At 40.5% G+C, this 19,752-nt stretch overlaps 2 protein-coding genes across 2 annotated transcripts in view; one reads left to right on the top strand and one right to left on the bottom strand.

Moving 5' to 3' along the window:
* Positions 1-828: 828 nt before the first annotated feature.
* Positions 829-19,752, bottom strand: part of LOC124156870 (TAF5-like RNA polymerase II p300/CBP-associated factor-associated factor 65 kDa subunit 5L) — a 38,106-nt gene continuing 19,182 nt past the window's right edge. The window contains exons 7-14 of the mRNA XM_046531363.1: positions 19,492-19,745; positions 16,680-16,898; positions 16,046-16,219; positions 14,744-14,891; positions 12,322-12,529; positions 2,608-2,721; positions 1,842-2,037; positions 829-1,118 (exon numbers count right to left, since the gene is read on the bottom strand). Of these exons, the coding sequence (XP_046387319.1) occupies positions 977-1,118; positions 1,842-2,037; positions 2,608-2,721; positions 12,322-12,529; positions 14,744-14,891; positions 16,046-16,219; positions 16,680-16,898; positions 19,492-19,745 (1,455 nt within the window). The 3' untranslated portion in view covers positions 829-976. The remainder of the gene's footprint in view (positions 1,119-1,841; positions 2,038-2,607; positions 2,722-12,321; positions 12,530-14,743; positions 14,892-16,045; positions 16,220-16,679; positions 16,899-19,491; positions 19,746-19,752) is intronic.
* LOC124156880 (jerky protein homolog-like) lies at positions 10,221-11,910 on the top strand. The gene is made up of 2 exons (XM_046531372.1): positions 10,221-11,442; positions 11,802-11,910. The coding sequence occupies exon 1, from the start codon at positions 10,266-10,268 to the stop codon at positions 11,421-11,423; it is 1,158 nt and encodes a 385-aa protein (XP_046387328.1). The 5' UTR covers positions 10,221-10,265; the 3' UTR covers positions 11,424-11,442; positions 11,802-11,910.

Below are 19,752 nucleotides of genomic sequence, written 5' to 3'. Positions count from 1 at the left end.
CTTTTGTGCTCGATACTTTTACTGAACAGCAGCTGATGAAATAATGTAGATTTTTAACTATTTGTTTTTTTTTCAAGTTATCTTAAATAATAGTCATATGACCTTAAAATGGCTTATAGTTAAATCTGTAAATATAGGTACTGAAAAAGATATAGTGGTTTCCCAGCGAACAGATAGCATGAAGAGTTGTTGGGATCGCCACCAGGTCTTGAACTCTTCACCCTGTGAAGACATTATTAAAAACTGTGTGAAACAGTACTGTGTTTCCATTTGTTCCACCAAGAGTATTAATTTTTTGCACCAAGTAACCCCAAAATCATCTGATTTAAAGGAGATTAAATAGTGTTAGCTAGGAAAAATACCACGGCATTGAGACTAAAAAGATATAAGAAACAAAGAAAATCGTCCTGGTACGCAATAAAGGCTGCAATTGCAAAGACCTTAAAGTTGGGTAAATACTGTAAGAGGCCTGAACATCATATTCCCATGATATCACCTTCCACTAAATGATACATAAAATTTCCAATGCATGATGGGAGTCATCTCACCCTCCCTCCAATGTCTACATGCAATGTTAAAGGTACCATTCATGACAGTGCAACGATTGCTTGAACTTTGGCGCCATGTAATAACAGATCTGTACAGTATACTGGTAATTTTTGTGGGAATAAAGAGGCTAAAATTGATGAAGGGGTTATTTATTTGAGCTTGCTCTCCATGGAAATACTTCAGTTATGTCTTCTGAAATATTTTAAATGCAGTTAACCCTCAACTATTAATATTTTACTTTTATCTGCACAGTCATCATCAGTTATTCAAAATAGCAAGGTAAATAAATAGATTTTATTCAATTTCATTCAGGTACAATACATTATAAACAGAGTATTCCTTAGAGATATTAGAATAACATCATTTCTAGCATAGAAATTTTGAAATGCCCCATTAAGATTCAAAACAAGCATCAATAAACATCGCATCACTCCATGGGCTTTGCAGATGCACAGCCTACAGCAACAAGCACACGTTTTTCAATATAAGAAAGGGACGTGAGGGGGTTCATGCCTGTTGAGTACGAGGTGAATCCATCCTGTGGCACTTTCAACGCTGTTCTGCTGGGTCTGAAACAAAAATAAATGAAATGAGGCATCAAAAGGTGTGGTCATTTAAGCACTGCAATGAAGAAATGGGCAGCCCAATTATCCCCTTAAAATAGGCAATTGCACCTCTGCTTTATGTATTTTTTTTTGTACTCGGGATTCTACCAGTCTGAGTCTGTGATCAGGTTTCCATAGGACTAGACAAATGCAACTTGACATAGTCCAGAGGTTATGCCAACTTAAGATGGCTAGACAAACACTTCTAAATGTTAAAAATGCAATCACATGAATGTTCAAAATTTAATTCCAATATTTAATTCTATATAAGGTTTTTCTGATTGAGGAACAAAACTTGATATTTACCATGGTTCTTTGATACGTGAAAACTTGATATTTCATGTAGGGGCATCTCACAAAAGGTGATATCAAGGAACATACCTTCACATAATTTGAGGTTTTACAGTCCACAAGAGGACTCTCCTTTTTACACAATTGATTCCAATTCTGAGTACATGATGCAAGCACCTGGGACACAATCTTTTTTTTAATCCCACAAACTGAGGATAGGGAAAACTAGACAATCTCTGAGAAAAATCCTCCTCTGTTATGCAAACTAGACATTTTCCATGGAGCAAAGTGAACAATACTAAATTTGCAAATTTCTACAGGTTATTAAATCTCTGCATTACTCATAGCAAGTCACTTCTTGATACATTCAAATTTTAAGAAATGAAAAAAACCAACCTCGAGTCATCAGACAGTAGAACATTAGTTGCTGAGGAATTGGTAGGAGGAGCAGCTGAGAACTCAGCCCATCGTCCCTGCTTTGATTCCCACACAGCCACCAGGCCACCACGAAAGGCACAGGCCAAGCGATCACCTCCTGACGACCATGAAAGTTGAGACACGGGACCCCCAACTTGGCTTATGGCAGAAGTAACTGCAAAGAAGAGAGACATTGTATCAAAAACCTGAAGGAGGTTTGCACATTTCATTGCTCGAGTGATGTGATTTTAGTGAAATGGTGGTTCACCCAAATTACAAAAAAACGTTTAAAATGAAGGATCCAAGGTTTTCCCGGTGAATAGACTCAAGGAAGAGTTCTCGGGTTGCCAGCCGGGTCCAAGGGTTTTTCAGCACGGACGTTTCGAGGGCAAAGTCTGCCACCGTCTTCAGGGTGAATGGATTCAATTCACCTTGAAGACAATGGCAGACTTCGCCCTCGAAACGTTAGTGCCGAAAAAACCCTTGGACCCGGCAGGAAACCCGAGAACTCTTCCTCCAACGTTCAAGATGAAAATTTAACGTACGGTCAACTCCCTTACAAATGAAATTCTTCACCTCACTCCATACACCATTTCTATTCTGAGTCACGAAAATTGTTCTATGCATGAACTTATAAAAATATCAGCTGCAATTTTACTCTCATCAAGTGGATGCAGATAAGAAATAGAAATTTTCAGGAAATGTTGTGCAGAGAAAACTGCACACATCAACTCAAACAACTTACTTTCAGCACTGGGTGTTTCATTGCTGGAAACATTTCCCTCAGTGGCAGGTAACACTAATTCCGACAGGAGGGAGCCAGCTGCTAAATCCCAGATACGAATCTTCTGATCATCAGCTAGAATCAAAATAAGAATATTCCATTTCTATCTTTGATACATATTATATGTATATTTTGTGACGGAACGCCTTATTTTGTTTTTTGTTACTAAGTGGTTTATTTTATTTTTTGTGTAATATAAATTTGTATCGCTTGGATTGTATAATTTTTCAAATCATGTGGACTCGGAGAACAAGTGAAAGGGGAAAATGTAGTTCGCTCAGTTCCCCGCTAACGTCGTCACTGTACGTGAGAGGTGCAGACGACGTTAGTGCGGGGGAACGATGTGTATAAGAGATAGGATAAAAGGCCAAGCACGGGCGAGAGACGGGAGAAATACAGACCAAGGTGTACAGTCAGAGCGCACCTGGGAGGAGAGAAATTAAGAGGCACTACGGCGGCGATCGCACCAAAGAGGAGGAAAGGTTGAAGAGGGCCTTAAGTTTTCTGCTACGCATGTTCCTGGGCGCTGAAGGGGTCGAATCTTTGGAGGAAGCACTGGCCACGTTTTGCAGACGCAATCAGCCGGCTGTTGGCCCGAGTGGCTTCTGCCCCAGATCCCCGCCGCAGAATGGAAGCGTAAGCTAACAACGCCCCAATTTCCCTATTTTCCTCTCGTGAAGCTTCATCATCATCACTGGTCAACAATCCTAGGATTGGTTTGACGCAGCTCTCCACTCAGTTCTCCTATCAGCTAATCTTTTCACTCCTACGTATTTCTTCTCTTTCACATCTCTCTTTACTTGTTCCATATATTTTGTTCGAGGTCTTCCTTTTCCATTCTTGCCTTCCACCTGTCCTTCGACGATTGTCTTCATCAGGCCATCATGTCTCAAGATGTGGCCTATAAGGTTGTTCCGTCTTCTTATTAAGGTTTTCATGAGGCTTCTCTTCTCTCCTACCCTTCTTGGGACTTCCTCGTTACTAACTTGGTCGATCCATTTGATTTTCATCATTCTTCTGTAGCACTACATTTCAAAGGCCTCTATCCTTGCTTTCTCCGCTGCGGTCATTGTCCATGCCTCACTTCCGTATAGGAGCATACTCCAGATGTAGGTTCTTATAAATTGTTTCTTTACATCCATATTTAAGTTTCCCGCTGTAAGCAGGTCTCTCTTTTGGTGGAATGCTCTCTTCGCCTGGGCTATTCTGCTGATAATTTCTTTCTTGCTTCTCCCTTCACTAGTTATCTTGCTTCCCAAATAACAGAATTCATCCACTTCTATCAGTTTTTGCCTCCCTATTTTAATGTTGGTCTTGACTTCTTCTCTTCTGCTGCATACTAAGATCTTGGTTTTCTTCGTGCTTATTTTCAGTTGATATCTACTCATTACCCTACCCATATTAACCAGAATATTTTTCAAATCCTTCTCTGTTTCTGCTATAACGGCTATGTCATCGGCAAATCTTAGCATGCTTATTTTTTCTCGATGGATGTTCACTCCCAATGCCTTCTCTTTGATTTCATTAATGGCTTTTTCAATGTAAACGTTGAAAATTACGGGTGACAATGTACAGCCTTGTCACACTCCTTTCTTAATTCTAGCTTCTTCACAGCTGGGCCCTGATTTTATCACGGCTACTTGGTTTTTGTATAAACTGTGGATGATTCTTCTGTCATTATAAAGAACCCCAATTTCCTTTAGGATTCCAAGCATTGTGCTCCAATCCACGTTATCAAATGCTTTCTCTAAGTCCACAAACGCAACGAATGTTGGCTTGTTCTTTTCCATTCTCTTTTCTATGAGCAGTCTTAGGGCCAATATTGCTTCCCTTGTGCCTTTGTTTTTTCTGAATCCAAATTGGTCCTCATCCAAGTACTCTTCTGCTTTTCGTTCTATTCTTCTATAGATGATCCTTGTCAGTATCTTTGATGCATGTGTAGTAAGGCTTATGGTCCTAAAATCTTCGCACTTCTCCGCTCGTTTCTTCTTAGGAATAGGGATTATAATGTTCCTCTCGAAATCCTTTGGTATCTCACCTGTCGTATACATTTCACTTATGATTTTGTATAGCTGGTTCAACGTCTTCTCTCCTGAATTTTTGATTAGTTCTGCAGGAATGTCATCAATGCCAGACGCTTTATTTATCCTGAGGTCTTTTACAGCCGCATCAAATTCCAATCTTAAAATTGGGGCTCCCATGTCATCGGCATCCACTTCCCTCTCGTTTTTGATAGCATTCGTTCTGAGGCGACTTCCTTTGTACAAATCTTCCAGATATTCCTTCCATCTCTTCCCTTTTTCTTCGTTTTCAATCAATAGTTCTCCGTTTTTGTCCCTAAGGGTATTACATCTTACGCCCCTTTCCTTAAAGTGGTTCCTCACTATCCTATAAGCGGCCTCTACTTTTCCATGTTTAAGATTGTTTTGCACGTCTTCGCAAATGCTTTTCATCCACGTTTCTCTAGCCTTCCGCGCTTTACGACATATTTCGTTCCTTATCCTCTTGTAACGATTCTGTCCTTCCTCTGTTTTCGCACCCTTGTATTTTCTTCTTTCTTCAATGAGATCTAATACTTCCTGCGTGATCCATGGTTTTTTCATAACGACTCTTCTTTTACCAAGAACTTCCTCAGCTGCCGCCTGCAGACCACTTCTAATGGTTTTCCAACTCTCTTCCATTGGTTTGTTGGTCGGATAAAATGGTTGGCGTGAAGCTTGTCATAGCTAAAATAGTGTGCCCCCAAAAAAGTGAGTGTTTCGTGCTCTCTCTCTATCTCTCGTCCGAAGAAGAGGAAGGACCAGTGTTTTTGTGTCAATCCCTCATTGTTCTCTGTTTTCTCAAAGTTGCATTGACGATAATTCGTCTTTCTCAAACAAAAACTGACATTGCTAAAGAGTGTTGATCTCACCATTGTAAATGGGTTGCTATTTAAATTGCCTTAAAGATTGATATACTTCTTTTGTTTTCGAAGGCATTACTTAATTGTTCTAAATTTCAATGTTTAATCAATAATGTGTAAAAGGGTTTATTGAGTGTCAGGGTATATTCGTGTTTAAAGGTATAGTATGTGTTTTTTTGGAGGGTATTTCAATGTCTATGGGGTTATTTTTTGTTGTTGTTTTATTAACGGTTCATTAAAAGTGATTTATGGTAAAAGGAAAAGAACCGAAATCTAATTTATTTAAGGGGGGAGTTTGGTAATAGTACGCAGCGATTCCTCTGCCCCCCACAATTTTACTAGCTTTAGTGCAAATCCAACGGCGCTGGCTGCCCGAAACCGGTGTTCCCTAACCCCGGATCGGAGGAGGGGAGTGGTAGACGGAACCAGTGACTCCTCCGACTCGGGGAAAAACAAATACGTACGTGTCGTCTCGTTTGCAAAACCAACTCGTCCTAACGTCTTCGGAGGAAGGGAGGGGGGGTTTGGGCAAAACCATACCAGGGAGGCGGGACCGGCACAATATATATATATATAATATGTACACATTCCTCCAAATTAATGATTTAATTTATTATTACTAGCCATTAAAATTCTTGCATTCATTCCACATATCTTTCTTCGACCATGATTAATCCAAATGCATTTCTCAATTCTTATGACGCGATGAATAATAAAATATGGCCATTTATCAGGAATGTCTGACTATGCAAAACTGCAGCCAATGAGAAGCCCCAATTTTCCTCACCTTCTGTTGCCTCTGGAGTGCCCACTGCGCACAAATTTCACAAGTGGGCAATTGTTGCTATTGCACGAGTTATCATGATGAAGAAATGAGTCTTATCCAATTCCCACTTTATCTAAAGCAGTACTGTACGACGTCAATGCTACGGAGTACGTGTGTATTTGGCTACTGCTGCGGGAGCAGACGATCCATGACGATGGATCTCCACGCGAAGCTTAGCTTAAAAATACTTGATCTCGGCACGAAAGCAGACGACATTAAACAAATTTTAAAAGTAAATTTCAACTGTATAATATAAAATCTTCTTGTAATTACGTCGTAATCTAATAATCTTGCGTGTTATTATTCGATATATCGAGTGCTATAACAATCGATATGGCTTTATTCCAGAAGCGAATGTGTACGGCTTTTGCTGTAATTTAAGGTTAATATAATTTTGTCCAATTTTTATGATGTTTAAAAACAACCCGTTGACATACTCAGGGTTGTTGTTATATTCTCTGAGTATGCTGTGACAAAAAAGAAATGACTTAGCTTTACTTGTCCTATTTCTATAAATACATATAGGATAAATCACGGGAGAAAGACGCAGTTTTCATGTAATTGTCTTTGGGAATTCTATGAAACATTGTGATTTTTTATTCAAATGGTATTGTTCTTCAATGTAGTGCCCATTTTCTTTATTTTAAAGGTGAAAAGAGTTCAGGAAGGCGATCCTACGAGAACTACCGATAGTAATTGTAATTATGACAACTTTTCCACAGATTGCAATTACCCCGACTGCTATTTTTTACTCTCCTCGTTAGCACGTTTTCCTGGTTAGTACGTTCATTTTTTGTGGTCCCTTCAGAAACGTACTAAACAAGTTCCACTGTATATATATACCGTATAAGCTTGTGTAAGAGGCGCACCCCTATTTTGAGCATCGGAGCTATGAAGAAAAAAATTTTGCGGCATTTTCTTAATACTATCGTGCGGTGTTGCAGACATACGCCTGGAATTTCGACAAATATCGAACTTTCCTCTTTCAATATTAATTGAAAGAAGAAATTTTGATAACTGCGGCAGTAATAGCGGCATAAGAGGGAGTAGAAAGAGTTCTGATCCTCTTTTTGCATATGCCGTTGCTCAACGATGCTTGTCCTATTCACGAACAATTTTGTTTAAATGTTCTCGCAGGAGTATTGCAAAAGAATTGCAGCCGTGGAAAATTTTAAGGCAAAACACGACAGGCACATAGCATGAACCTTCCCAAGAGCTTGGACAACAATCTCAGCGCCGGGGCAATCTCAGCGCCGTGGGATAATAACCACGTCGTAGATTTAACATAACCACACTCGGCCCTCCATCAGCCAATGCCTCTACAGTTTTTTTTTCCTTTCGAGACCCCACAGGAAAATAGGAAAACATCAAGTTACAGGGGAACAATGGAAACATGTTTCATCCCTACCCCATCTCACCAACTGACCTTGATCGATCTTCCAGTTTAAGGAGGCCAAATCCAAGTCATCTACTGAGCCCGAAGATATCTCGATAGCTTTCAATAATTGTATGACACGCACGAGGTTCAAAAAAAGAAAGAGATCTTATGCGACGCATATCTGACAGAATTTAAGTTTTTTAAGCTCTAATTGTTTGACACAAAGATTTATAGTTAAAACAAGGCTACTAATATTCAAAATAGTCCAAACAGGACAATTTCGGAAGAAAAAAGCGTAGCATAAGCGCATTCAAACAAGACGAGACGGACTGGAAACTTTAGGCAACACAAACTGCGTATATCACATTGCTGCGCCTTCGCCCCTTCGCTTTGAAGGCAACGACGTCACATGCAAGATCGGACGTGTTCTTCCCGTGCTCCTTCGCTCATAGCCTCGTAGCTTGAATAATGGAGGGGAGGGAGCGCGCTCCTTCCCCTCCGTATTTCGTTGCTTGCTTCGAAGACGGAGGGATCGCGCTCCTTCCCCTGGACCTCTCTTTCCGGGCTCTTCACTTATAAGCATTTCTGATTTCTTCCATCCACAATTTAGTCCAACAATGAATGCACTCGTTCGAATTTTTTAAAGCGCAGGTTTTGACACCAATATAATTTTCAGTTGCAATAATCCTCATATTAGCATCTGAAGATGATTTTTGGAAAATCAGGTCATCAGCGTAATGGAAATCACTCGGCAAGACAGATATAGACTATTGACCAGGTATGTCATCCAAAAATACGCGTTTCTCTACGTTTGATAACTGATTACTGTATGCAGTATAAATGCCGCGGGATGCCCACTCGTGGCAGTAAATTTAGCGCACCCTCCGGAGCGAAAAACCCCCGCGCGATCTTTTCCATGTTCACCTCCGGGGTACCGACGTGACGGCTGGATGCTTACAAGAAAAGCAAACAGGAGCATTTTAAAAATACGTCACTTGGGGAGAAACTCCCCTGCCTGCCGCTTGTTTTTTACCTAGGATTACAGATGACTGACTCACACTGAAAACCAAGGCCACTCAGTTCCCCTTAGACTTGCGACCGGTGAAGGGGAGGGGGGAAGATAAGAAGTTTGTGTAAGAGGCGCACCCTCATTTTCGGCTGCAATTTCTGGGAAAAAAGGTGCGCCTCTTACACGCGCTTATACGGTATATATATATTGTGCTCCTCAATAGGATATCAAAAGCTAGGTCATAAATATCAAGAACACCTCTCAATAGAAGAAGAATAGACACTATTAAAGGACCTAGCAGGATATGATGGTGAATCCGTCCCCAAGACATTTGAATCCAGAACAGAAGCACCACATAATAGAGCATGGATCACAGTAGAGCTGCAGCCCATTTATTTCCCATTGTACAAGATGTATATTGAATAGAACATATTACAGTAGAAGATCGATAATCCGGAAATCTATTTAACGGAATGATCTAAACAACGGAAGGTTTTCCCGGAGTTTTTCAAAATTTCTATTTTTTAAGTTGCATCGCCGAAAATATGGCTATCTAAGTGGTTAAATCGCCGTCTCAGAGCCTGGCTGTCTTCTCGCTAATCCCAAGAGATATAGTCAACTAATTTGCCGTTATTTTCTGTAAAATATTTCATTTCGTGATCCGGGATCCCTAGATGTAGTGATTTCGTGCAAAAGATTTCACGGAATCAACGTACCATGTATATTCCTCGAACTTTCCGGACTTCAGTAGAGGGATGAAAGTGGATTGAAGTTTACATTGTGCGCGCCGCACGCCCAAAATTACTTCAAATTAATCCGAGGAGATTTGCAGTTAAAATAAAACTGTAAGGAACATGAATGATAACTGCTTATTTTCTTATGATTGCCTTCTTTTTCACTCAATGAGCTCCGACCGTCAGGAAGAGGAATTCTATCGACGTCTTTAATCTGCATGCGCTCATTTTGCAGCAGTGAGAATCAACGTATTGCTTAAAACACATTTTTTCAGCTGGCATATTCCCTGGTGAAAGCACTATTTTCCGATCAGAAATTTGCCTTTTTTGAAAATCTACGAGCGAAATTACCAGTTGCTTCAATCGCGGGAGCCCTTTAGTAGTTTTAATATTGGATATGGCAATCCCTTTTCACAAGTAGATGTTCTCAAAACATATTTAACCCTTCCTAATGACCCGCGGTTGAACCTGAGATTGCGATAATTAAATCCAAGAGAAAAATGAAAGGCCACCATGCATTGCATTCTCGAGTTGGTCGTTGGGCGGGCGACCCCCGCCGCGAGGCCCTAAGACTCTCCCTATGAGTCATGCGGACTGGTCGAAAACGTCGACTGCACCACTCCACCCTTCTCCCAAAGACATTGTATTCGCCGCAGGTCAAAAATGACTCACAATGTCCCAATGACACGCCTTGTCGGTCACGTGAAATAGTTCTCGAGCTGGCAAAGTTGGTGGATGAACATAATCTTTCACCGGATCAGATTTACAACATGGACGAGACTGGATTGTTCTGGCGCTGTCTTCCCCGAAATACGTTCGTTTGCCGCGATGAAAAGACTGCGAGCGGAGCGAAAGAATCAATGGAAAGGGTCACCATCGCAGCCTGTTCCAATGCTGCCGGGAGCCATAAATGCAAGCTCATGGTCATCGGTAAAAGTGCAAAACCACGCGTATTTAAGGGTATACACCAGTTTCCTGTGATTTACAGAGCCAATAAGCGAGCTTGGATTACGCAAGAATTATTTAAGGAATGGTTTCATACTAACTTTGTCAAAGAGGTCCGAAAAAATTTCAAGGCTCTTGGACTGCCTGAAAATGCAAAAATTTTATTGTTGTTGGACAACTGCCCTGCTCATCCTCCAGCAGAAACTCTCGTCGAGGAGAATGTTATAGTGTCTTTTTTGCCGCCGAACTGTACTGCTCTAATCCAGCCACTTGATCAGGGGATAATAAATAGCCTTAAGTGTCACTATCGAAGTGAAGTTATGAAAAATATCATCAACCGTGACACTGCTTTCTCCTATGAAGAATTTAAGAAGGAATTTACCCTTAAAAATGCAGTATGGTGTATTGCCGAAGCGTGGGATAAGGTTACTCCCCAGGTTTTGAAAAGATGTTGGAGTAATTTGCTGCCGGATTTTCAAAACCGCTGTGAGGAAACTGACGACATACCAGAATTTGATGGCTTCCAGGGTCCGTCGAATGATCCCGTTTCTCATTTTATAAATTTTGTGAAAGAGCTGGATGCCGACATAAGTGATGAAGATCTAAAAGAATGGAATGCCTGCGACAATAATGCCCCAGTGTACCAAAGCTTGACCGATGGAGAGATAATGGATGCAGTCACGGGTTCGACAGTTGATGAAGACGTGACCGACAGTGACTGCAGCTCTGATGAGGAGAAAATTACTACGTCGGACGCAATCACTTATGCAGAAAAACTCATAAAGTACTTGGAGCAGAGGCCCTCTTCTTCCAACGATATGGAGGTATTACACATGCATAGGTTGAAAAACAATTTAATACAAGAGAGACGCAGCCGCTGGAAACAGGTCAAACTTACCGACCTCATGAAGAACGCACCAACAACCAAGTGCGCGGATGTTGCTGCCACAGATACTGCGTGCCACTCCACCCATGGCAAATAAATATCCAATGGACGTAATGGTAAGCAATTTTTTCAATTTTTCGGGATTCATGCCGCTAGGGAACGCGTTGTTTATGAAGTTAATGCCAAGTAGATTTTCCAAAATACTCGCGTTTTCCGCCCTTAAAAGATTAGCTGCGACTATTAATATTAAATTGAAGAATTAACATTCAAATTCGATTGTTATTTACGGTAACGTACTCGAAGTGGGATTACCTCCGATCGGAGGATTTGATAATTACCGATAAATGTATGCTAGTAGTCGTGAAAACGACATGGAATTTGCGATAGCTGCATGTTGAAAAATACGGAGAGGCAAAATGTTGATATTCCAGTCGGATTGTAAAAATATTATTTGCCATATTTATTTCATTTACAGTTGGCCTTATCAAGAGTACCTCTGCGATTTACGGACGAAGAATATTTTCAAATGTTTTGAACCTTTTTTTAATCACAGATGGCAAATAGATATCCAAGATTCTCACCATAATATATATTCAATAAATATCCAAGATTCTCACGCCTTTCATCATGAATTTTATTGAGTTTTTCTTGATCCCTTACTCAGCAATACATCATTTCTGTTGATGCCAATGCACGTTCCGGAAAAAAATATTTTCCGTATTGCAGTGTTGCCTGCATCCAGGGAACAGATCTATTTACCGGAAATATCTTTAATCCGGAAAGGGTCTGGTCCCACGCATTCCGGATTATCGATCTTCTACTGTATGTACATGAAAATCACATGACTAAATAAGAGCTTCAACAAATTGGCAAGTAAAAGGTCAAGCCTGACAAGGAGCTAGTCAACTGAATGGTTGACAAATGAGGAAATAAAAAACTTGAGAGAAATTTAGCATTCAATGGATTTTCCTCAGCGTCAATGAGGAGATACGTACCACCAGATGCGAGGAATTTGCCATCTGGGGAGAAGGCGAGTGAGGTGACAACGGGGGTGACTGCCGACTTGGTCTGCGATCCAGCCGGGCCTTTGGACGAGTGAGGAAACACCCGTACCAGTTTCCCCTCGGTCACTGACCACAGGCGAACGCTATTGTCGCAGGAACCAGTAGCAAGGTATATGCCATTGGGGTGAAAGCGAATGCACTGAAAGAAATTCACGACTTGGTTAAACAACAGGTTACTTCAAAACTTATCATGAGAGTTCCTTCAATAATACCACATGCTAAAGTGATATTAACATATACATAAAATAAAAACGATGTTAAAGATACCACAAAACCTTGAAGACAAAATTACTCAAAGCACCATGAAATATTCATAACAATGCATCCGCTAATAACAGCCACATCATGCTTAAAATTGACTTTCTGTTTTAAGTCAAAGCACTTAATACCAAAGATTCACTAAAAAAGATGAGCCTGTAAACCTGAATTATACATATAATGGGAGGAAATTCTGATGCCGTCAGATACAGCATTTCATTAATGTTTTGTAGAAGTCAATGGAAAGTAAATTGAACAATAAATGGTTTCCTTCCATAGAATATTATGTACTTCCAAAGAGTTGAATTGACACCAGAGTTGCTAAGAGAAAGAGCTTGTTGATTCTTGTTGGAAATACAGAAAAAAAACGAATTCGTTGTATAGGGAGGATTCAGTACAGGGAGGGATGTGCGGGTTGAGATGTTACAGGATGAGCACAGTTAATCTTAGATTATAGAGGGGAGTCACAAATATTGCACCTGCACTGGACCCTTGTTGGGATGTTTTTTTGAAAGAATGAGGATATTTCACTAGAGAAACAGTTACATCATGCCCATTGCATATTAAGTCCCTTGAATTCCTAGTGTCAATGACTTACTCGCTAGTGGAAACGAATTCCCTACCACTTCCAGAAGAGCTGAAATTTTGTATAGAGTTGGGGGGCTGAAAATGATTTGGAATAAGTTTTTGGAAACTGGCTTTATCAAATTTTCCCCAAAAAAAATTGAAAATTTGAAAGAAATATAAAAAATTGCATGAATTTTGGTTTTTCCACAGACACCTCTAGTCAACTGCCTCCAACACATATTGTATTCTAGGGATCTTAACCTACGACAATTATTTTGGCTGGGAAATAATGGTCCAGAGAAGCACGTCAACCTAACCTTCTACAGGCTACCAAAACATCCAATGAGTGTATGCAACCCGAATGATAAAATTATTTATAGAACTTTGTTCCAGCAACTCCTGATTCCACCACAGATTAAGAAATTTGCTTAAAAACTGAACAATGGATTGGCTCACTAGACAAATATGAAATACCCTCATATGTATTCTTCATCCTCACCCTCGAGAATATTCAAAACGGGAGAAAATTCCAGTTTTTCCGTATATACCTCGGTCATTTTCTTAACTTGAGCCCCATTCAAACTTTATTATACAGTGAAATACCTTTACAACAAACGCTAGTGTAATGAAATATTCAGAATAACCAAATTATTTTCTGTCCCCTTGACATTTCTTATATCCTTTAACACCGAAAATGTTACTAGTTTAACAAAAAGATTTTTTTGGCTGAAATTCGGTATAATAGAAGTCGCAAATAACACTCATGAATGGAAAAATTCCAAATTTTGGTTATCCATTTTCTTTTAATAACCAGTAAAGGCTTTATTCCCGTGAACTGAAAGCATGGCCTGTTCCTTATCCTTCCGTGGAACCAGTCCTGGCTGTGAACAATAAACTCTTTTGGTTATTAATTATTTTGGTAATTGGTTGCTCTTTGAGCAGCAGGGTGCAAGCAGCCAATAAGCTGCTAGGATTCTTAGTTGCCAAAAAATGAAGAGCCTCTCTTCGATCGGCCTGTTTATGTGAGACTCTGGCTGCAATAGTAAACGCAGTGGTAATAGGTTGTTTTGTGAGCCGCGGGATGTAAGAGGCTACAATTGGCCTGTTTGAGTGAGTGAAAGCGGCTTGGCTTGGATAAGCAGCATGGTTCATTTTGTGTTCGATAGTGAAGTGTGATAGACGTGTTGTGTCAGAAATCCATGCTAATTACAAGCAGCATGCAACTCCTAATTACAAAATATACTTGACCCTTAGATTGAAGGAACGTTTATAAACGTTTTGTTTTTCAGAGATGGTCAGGGAGAGTTTAGCAGCATTAGCGATCCCTACAGGGAGGGAAAGCGCACTTTGGCTCTATCTGCGTAGCAATAAAAATTTTGGGAAACTGAATAAGGTAGTCGAGCATTGGTCAAACATTTAAAAACTTTTTTTACGCAGTCCAGGTAGAAAACGTATAAAAACGTTCCAGCAGTCTGAGGGTTAAAAAAAGATGGCATTGTACAAATAAATTAGGTAGCGACAATCTTACATCAACATCCAAACCATGTCCAGCGTACGTGCGCAGAGAGTAGACTCTGTCAGGGCTCCATAGGCGTGCTGTGCGGTCGTGGGAGCCACTGGCCATGTACAGGCCCCAAGCGCATACATCCATACACCACACAGGATACGAGTGGCCCCTGAAACACCAACAATGGTCCATTTAAAGTTCCCCTTCATTAACAAGATACAAAGCAATGTCCGAAGTGATGCAGAAAGATGAAAGATATGCAGACCATATTTAAAAAATTAGAATCATTTCTGATAATTGAAAAAGGGAGATGCCAGAGAGCAAGCAAGGAGCTAACAACATGGCATGCACTTGCACATTCAACAAGGGCACACCTTTTCAACAAAGAAGGTCAATAGGCAGCTATGCTTGATGGTTACCCATAATTTTTTATTCGCAAAATTTTGCACACAAACAGTTTGATACCTCCACTGGATAAACGCTCTACAATCGCCTTCTGAATCAAATCCGCTCATCTAGTGCTATAAAGGCTATGTATCTAGATGAGCAGATTTGATTCGATGGGTGATTGTTGAGCATTTATGCAGTGGAGGTATCCAGCTTTCAAATAGGTTCAATTCACTGACATTTCAGTTCTTTTTGTCCCTTCTCTACTAGAAAGGAACTAATGCTCCACCCCCCTTCCCTGAATGCGTGGACTCCATGACTGTGGCTTAGCCAGGCATGAACTCTACCCTCACCTATTCTACCCCACTTTTGCATTGAACTACTGAATAAAGTCCAAAGTCCCCCTTCATTAACAACATACAAACCAATGTCCCAAGTGCTGCAGATAGATGATTTGACTATAGAATCATAGAAAAGAGAAAACCCAACATTCAAGGATTCAAACATGAAAACAGAAGAGCATTTGATTTGATGGAATTACAACTTGCGTGCCGGGGGTGCAGTAGCCTTGTGGGTAGAGTGCTTGGTTGCTAATTGAGGGGTCCCGGGTTTAAATCCCAGATGAAGCCTTCGAACAACTTCAAATAAAATGACCACTTCGAAGTGCAAGGTGGCCCAGGGATAGGAATTGGTCCCCCAACCCTGATTGTATGAAATTCACATGCCTTTGGCTTAGTCAGAGGTGAGTTCTATGCTCACCTAACCAAACCAACCTTCAGGTTGTAAGCTGAGTGAGAGAGAACTTGCTTCAACCAACAAAGGCCAAAAGATCTTCATGGTAAATAATAAAAGAAGAGTCGGATATCAATATGCAAACCACCAGCAAGGCTAGAAAGATGCACCTCTCAATTCCAAAAATCCGACACACACACACACCTGTATATTGCCATGCAACTGTGGTCAGTGAGATTCCAAGCTCGCAAGGTCGTGTCCGCAGAGCAAGAGAAGAGGGTGTTACCAGAGAAGGCAACATCTTGCACAGCACCACTGTGCCCGCGCAGCACAATAGGCAAAGCTGTCCAATCCTCCTCCTCTTCATCAAATGCGTTCCTGAAAACACAAATGTCATTAACAGTTTCCAGCTGAGCAGCTGTTTCCTTGAAATATGGCCCAAAAAGTTTCATGGATCACCAAAAGAAAAAATATAAATATTTACAATCACAAACAGCAAAAAGGAAAAAAAATATAAGTCCAAAATTCCTGTACATAATACACGCAACATGCACGATAAGCAGAAAATCGAAATTTATGAACTTTGAATATGTTGTGTAATATTGCCTGATTATGCTGAAAATATTTTTTGGACGCTTTTTCATGCATTTCCATGGAAAAATGATGTCCTCACAACTTTCAAACTTTCAGTTTTTGGAAGATTTAACACATCATATAGGTATTTGTGGCATTAAAGATCTGCACAAACTAGCCCATAAATAAAACTTTTTTTCAATTTCAGTTTTAAGATAATTTAGGCTTTGTCCCAAATGATAATAACTGAAATAAAAAGGCTTACCCGCACACGTCCGCTTCAAGAGATGAAGAGGAGAGCATGTCACATGCCAAGCGAGTCGCTCTTCTCCTCTCTTTGCTGCACGATGCAAAACCACTGGATGCAACTTCTCGGATGTCAGCAGGAAGTCCACCTTCAGTGAGGCCCCACACTTTGATTTCAGACGAGCCAAAGCCAGCAGCTAGCATGTCTGCATTGTAGGAGACATTGGTGCACACCACGCTGCGGCAGCAACCGGAAGGTAAAGTTAAAATTGCAGCGCTTCAAGAAACTAATCTAAATGAGAAGCTAAGTATGACACTTAAGATTTGAATAATAAAACAAAAAAAGTCGATAGGACTTCACCAATTACGGTACACTCCCGATTATCTGGCCTAATGATGGGAAGAGACAGCACGAATACAGTGGAACTTGGTTAGTACGTTCCTCCTTAGTACGTTTTCCTCCTTAGTACGACGATTTCTCTCGGTCCCGGTACCATCGGAACAAAATACAGGCAAAAGTATTTGGTTAGTAAGCTTGAAGAAATTGCGCTTTCCCGGTTAGTACGCTCAATTGCAAGCCGTGACGCAACCCGCAATTCGTTCTCCAGTATCTTCTTCAGGGTCGTAAAGCTCCGAATTCATGATTTAATTTATTATTACTAGCCATTAACATTCTTGCATTCATTCTACATATCTTTCTTCGACCGTGATTTATCCAAATGCATTTCTCAATTCTTATGACGTGATGAATTTATCAGGAATGACTGACTATGCAAAACTGCAGCCAATGAGAAGCCCCAATTTTCCCCACCCCGAGCTCCTCACCTTCTGTTGCCTCTGGAGAGCCCACTGCGCACAAATTTCACGAGTGGGCAATTGTTGCTATTGCACGAGTTATCATGATGAAGAAATGAGTCTTATCCAATTCCCACTTTATCTAAAGCAGTACTGCACGACGTCAATGCTACGGAGTACGTGCGTATTTGACTACTGCTGCGGGAGCAGACGATGCTCTGGATCTCCACGCGAAGCTTAGATTAAAAATACTTGATCTCGGCACGAAAGCAAACGACATTAAACAAATTTTGAAGTAAATTTCAACTGTATAATATAAAATCTTCTTGTAATTACGTCGTAATCTAATAATCTTGCGTGTTATTATTCAATATATCGATCGATATAACAATCGATATGGCTTTATTCCAGAAGCGAATGTGTATGGCTGTTGCCGTAATTTAAGGTTAATATAATTTTGTCCAATTTTTATGATGTTTAAAAACAACCCGTTGACATACTCAGGGTTGTTGTTATATTCTCCGAGTATGCTGTGACAAAAAAGAAATGACTTAGCTTTACTTGTCCTCTTTCTATAAATACATATAGGATAAATCACGGGAGAAAGACGCCGTTTTCATGTAATTGTCTTCGGGAAATCTATGAAACATTGTGATTTTATTCACATGGTATTGTTTTTCAATGTAGCGCCCATTTTCTTTATTTTAAAGGTGAAAAGAGTTCAGGAAGGCGATCCTACGAGAACTACCGATAGTAATTGTAATTATGACAACTTTTCCACAGATTGCAATTACCCCGACTGCTATTTTTTACTTTCCTCGTTAGCACGTTTTCCTGGTTAGTGCGTTCATTTTTTGTGGTCCCTTCAGAAACGTACTAAACAAGTTCCACTGTAATCATAAAACACGGATAATCCAAACTCTCACTTAAATGTCTTGCAATGTTCATAATTTACCTAAAACAAACAATATATTACTATTTATACAGTTATTCTGCTTTTTAGAGTGCTTCCCAGACTCAATGAGAGCTTTCTTCGCCAGTTTGTAATCTTTTTAGCGGCGATAACATGGCTGTAATCGTATTATTAATGTTCCATGTAAGGCCTGATTTTGAAAATCACACATCCGTGGCTGCGTGATCATGGATACAGAAAAGTGGTTTGCACAAATGCTTCAAAACCACTGCTCGATGTAGGAAAATACACTATCAGGCACCACACCATAGTGTCGCGTCTCGAACTAGTTGCCCAGGTTGCAACTGCCGCCGGACGTGTATCGGTGATCACGGAGCGAGGTCGCGCACTACGAAGCTTGGAAAATAGAAACACGGTACTCCCGTGAATGCAGCTAGCACGCGATCGCTTCCGTTTTACGAAGGCGATTCTAACGGAGGTAATAAGCCCAGTGTATCCTAGCATTAATGCAGTAATTCCCATAATTTTGCGTTCGATTTTACTTTTTAAATAAAGATCGCAGAGAAAATTGAGCGAGAGTGAAAATCATGCACGGATAATCCGCAACCCGGATAATCGGGAGTGTGCTGTACGTAATTTGTGGCACTGCACACTTTATGCAACAATAACACTTTGTATACACAAAGAAAAATAATTTTACAAGTTTGAACAGGCAATGCTCCTTGAGCCTTTGACTCTTTGACTTTGATAAATAATGGAGCCTTGAAAATAGAGCCATGAAATTTACTTCATTTGGATACATATTTAAAGATCATAAGAGGTTAGACCAGCCATTTACCTAAATTTTTAAGTCTTTTCACCCCTTCCACAACTTCAGTTTTCAGTCTTCTATTGCATTCAATAGCTCTCCCAAAATTCCTCTAAGTCATCAAAGAGCACATGTCATTCATACTCAATCATGACTCCTCAGCTGAACAAGTATAATAAGGTCCACATAGAATAATGGAGTCAAAAGTACTTTTCATTAATTCCTCCACAATTGCATCTTGTCCAACACTGGTCAGCTCCTCATCAAATATGGAAAAGTTGCACAAGATAGGAAAACAATGTTCAATTGACTCACTTGTCATCTGCATTCTGGACTGAGTAGAGGAGGATGGGGTTCTGTGGGCAGGGGCCCTCCTCGACGCCTTGGATTGCCGCCTTTAGCAGCGCCATCTGTTTCTCTTCGTCTCCTGCTGTTGCCTCAGTGGCTGCAGTGCCGCTCATCACAGAGCCCTGAGCACTAGGGCCAGGGAGGCCTTGGATTGTGGCAGCTCTCGGTGATGTCTCCTCCTCACAACCATTGCTCACGGCACCACACGGCTCCTCCGAGGGCTACAAA

This window comes from Ischnura elegans, chromosome 1 (genome assembly GCF_921293095.1).
Source record: "Ischnura elegans chromosome 1, ioIscEleg1.1, whole genome shotgun sequence".
Taxonomy (NCBI): domain Eukaryota; kingdom Metazoa; phylum Arthropoda; class Insecta; order Odonata; family Coenagrionidae; genus Ischnura; species Ischnura elegans.
This window is presented reverse-complemented; position numbering and strand designations above follow the sequence as displayed.

What these genes read in the sequence shown, in the direction of transcription:
- LOC124156880 (XM_046531372.1), top strand. Translation starts at nt 10,266, where the DNA reads ATGGACGAGACTGGATTGTTCTGGCGCTGTCTTCCCCGAAATACGTTC.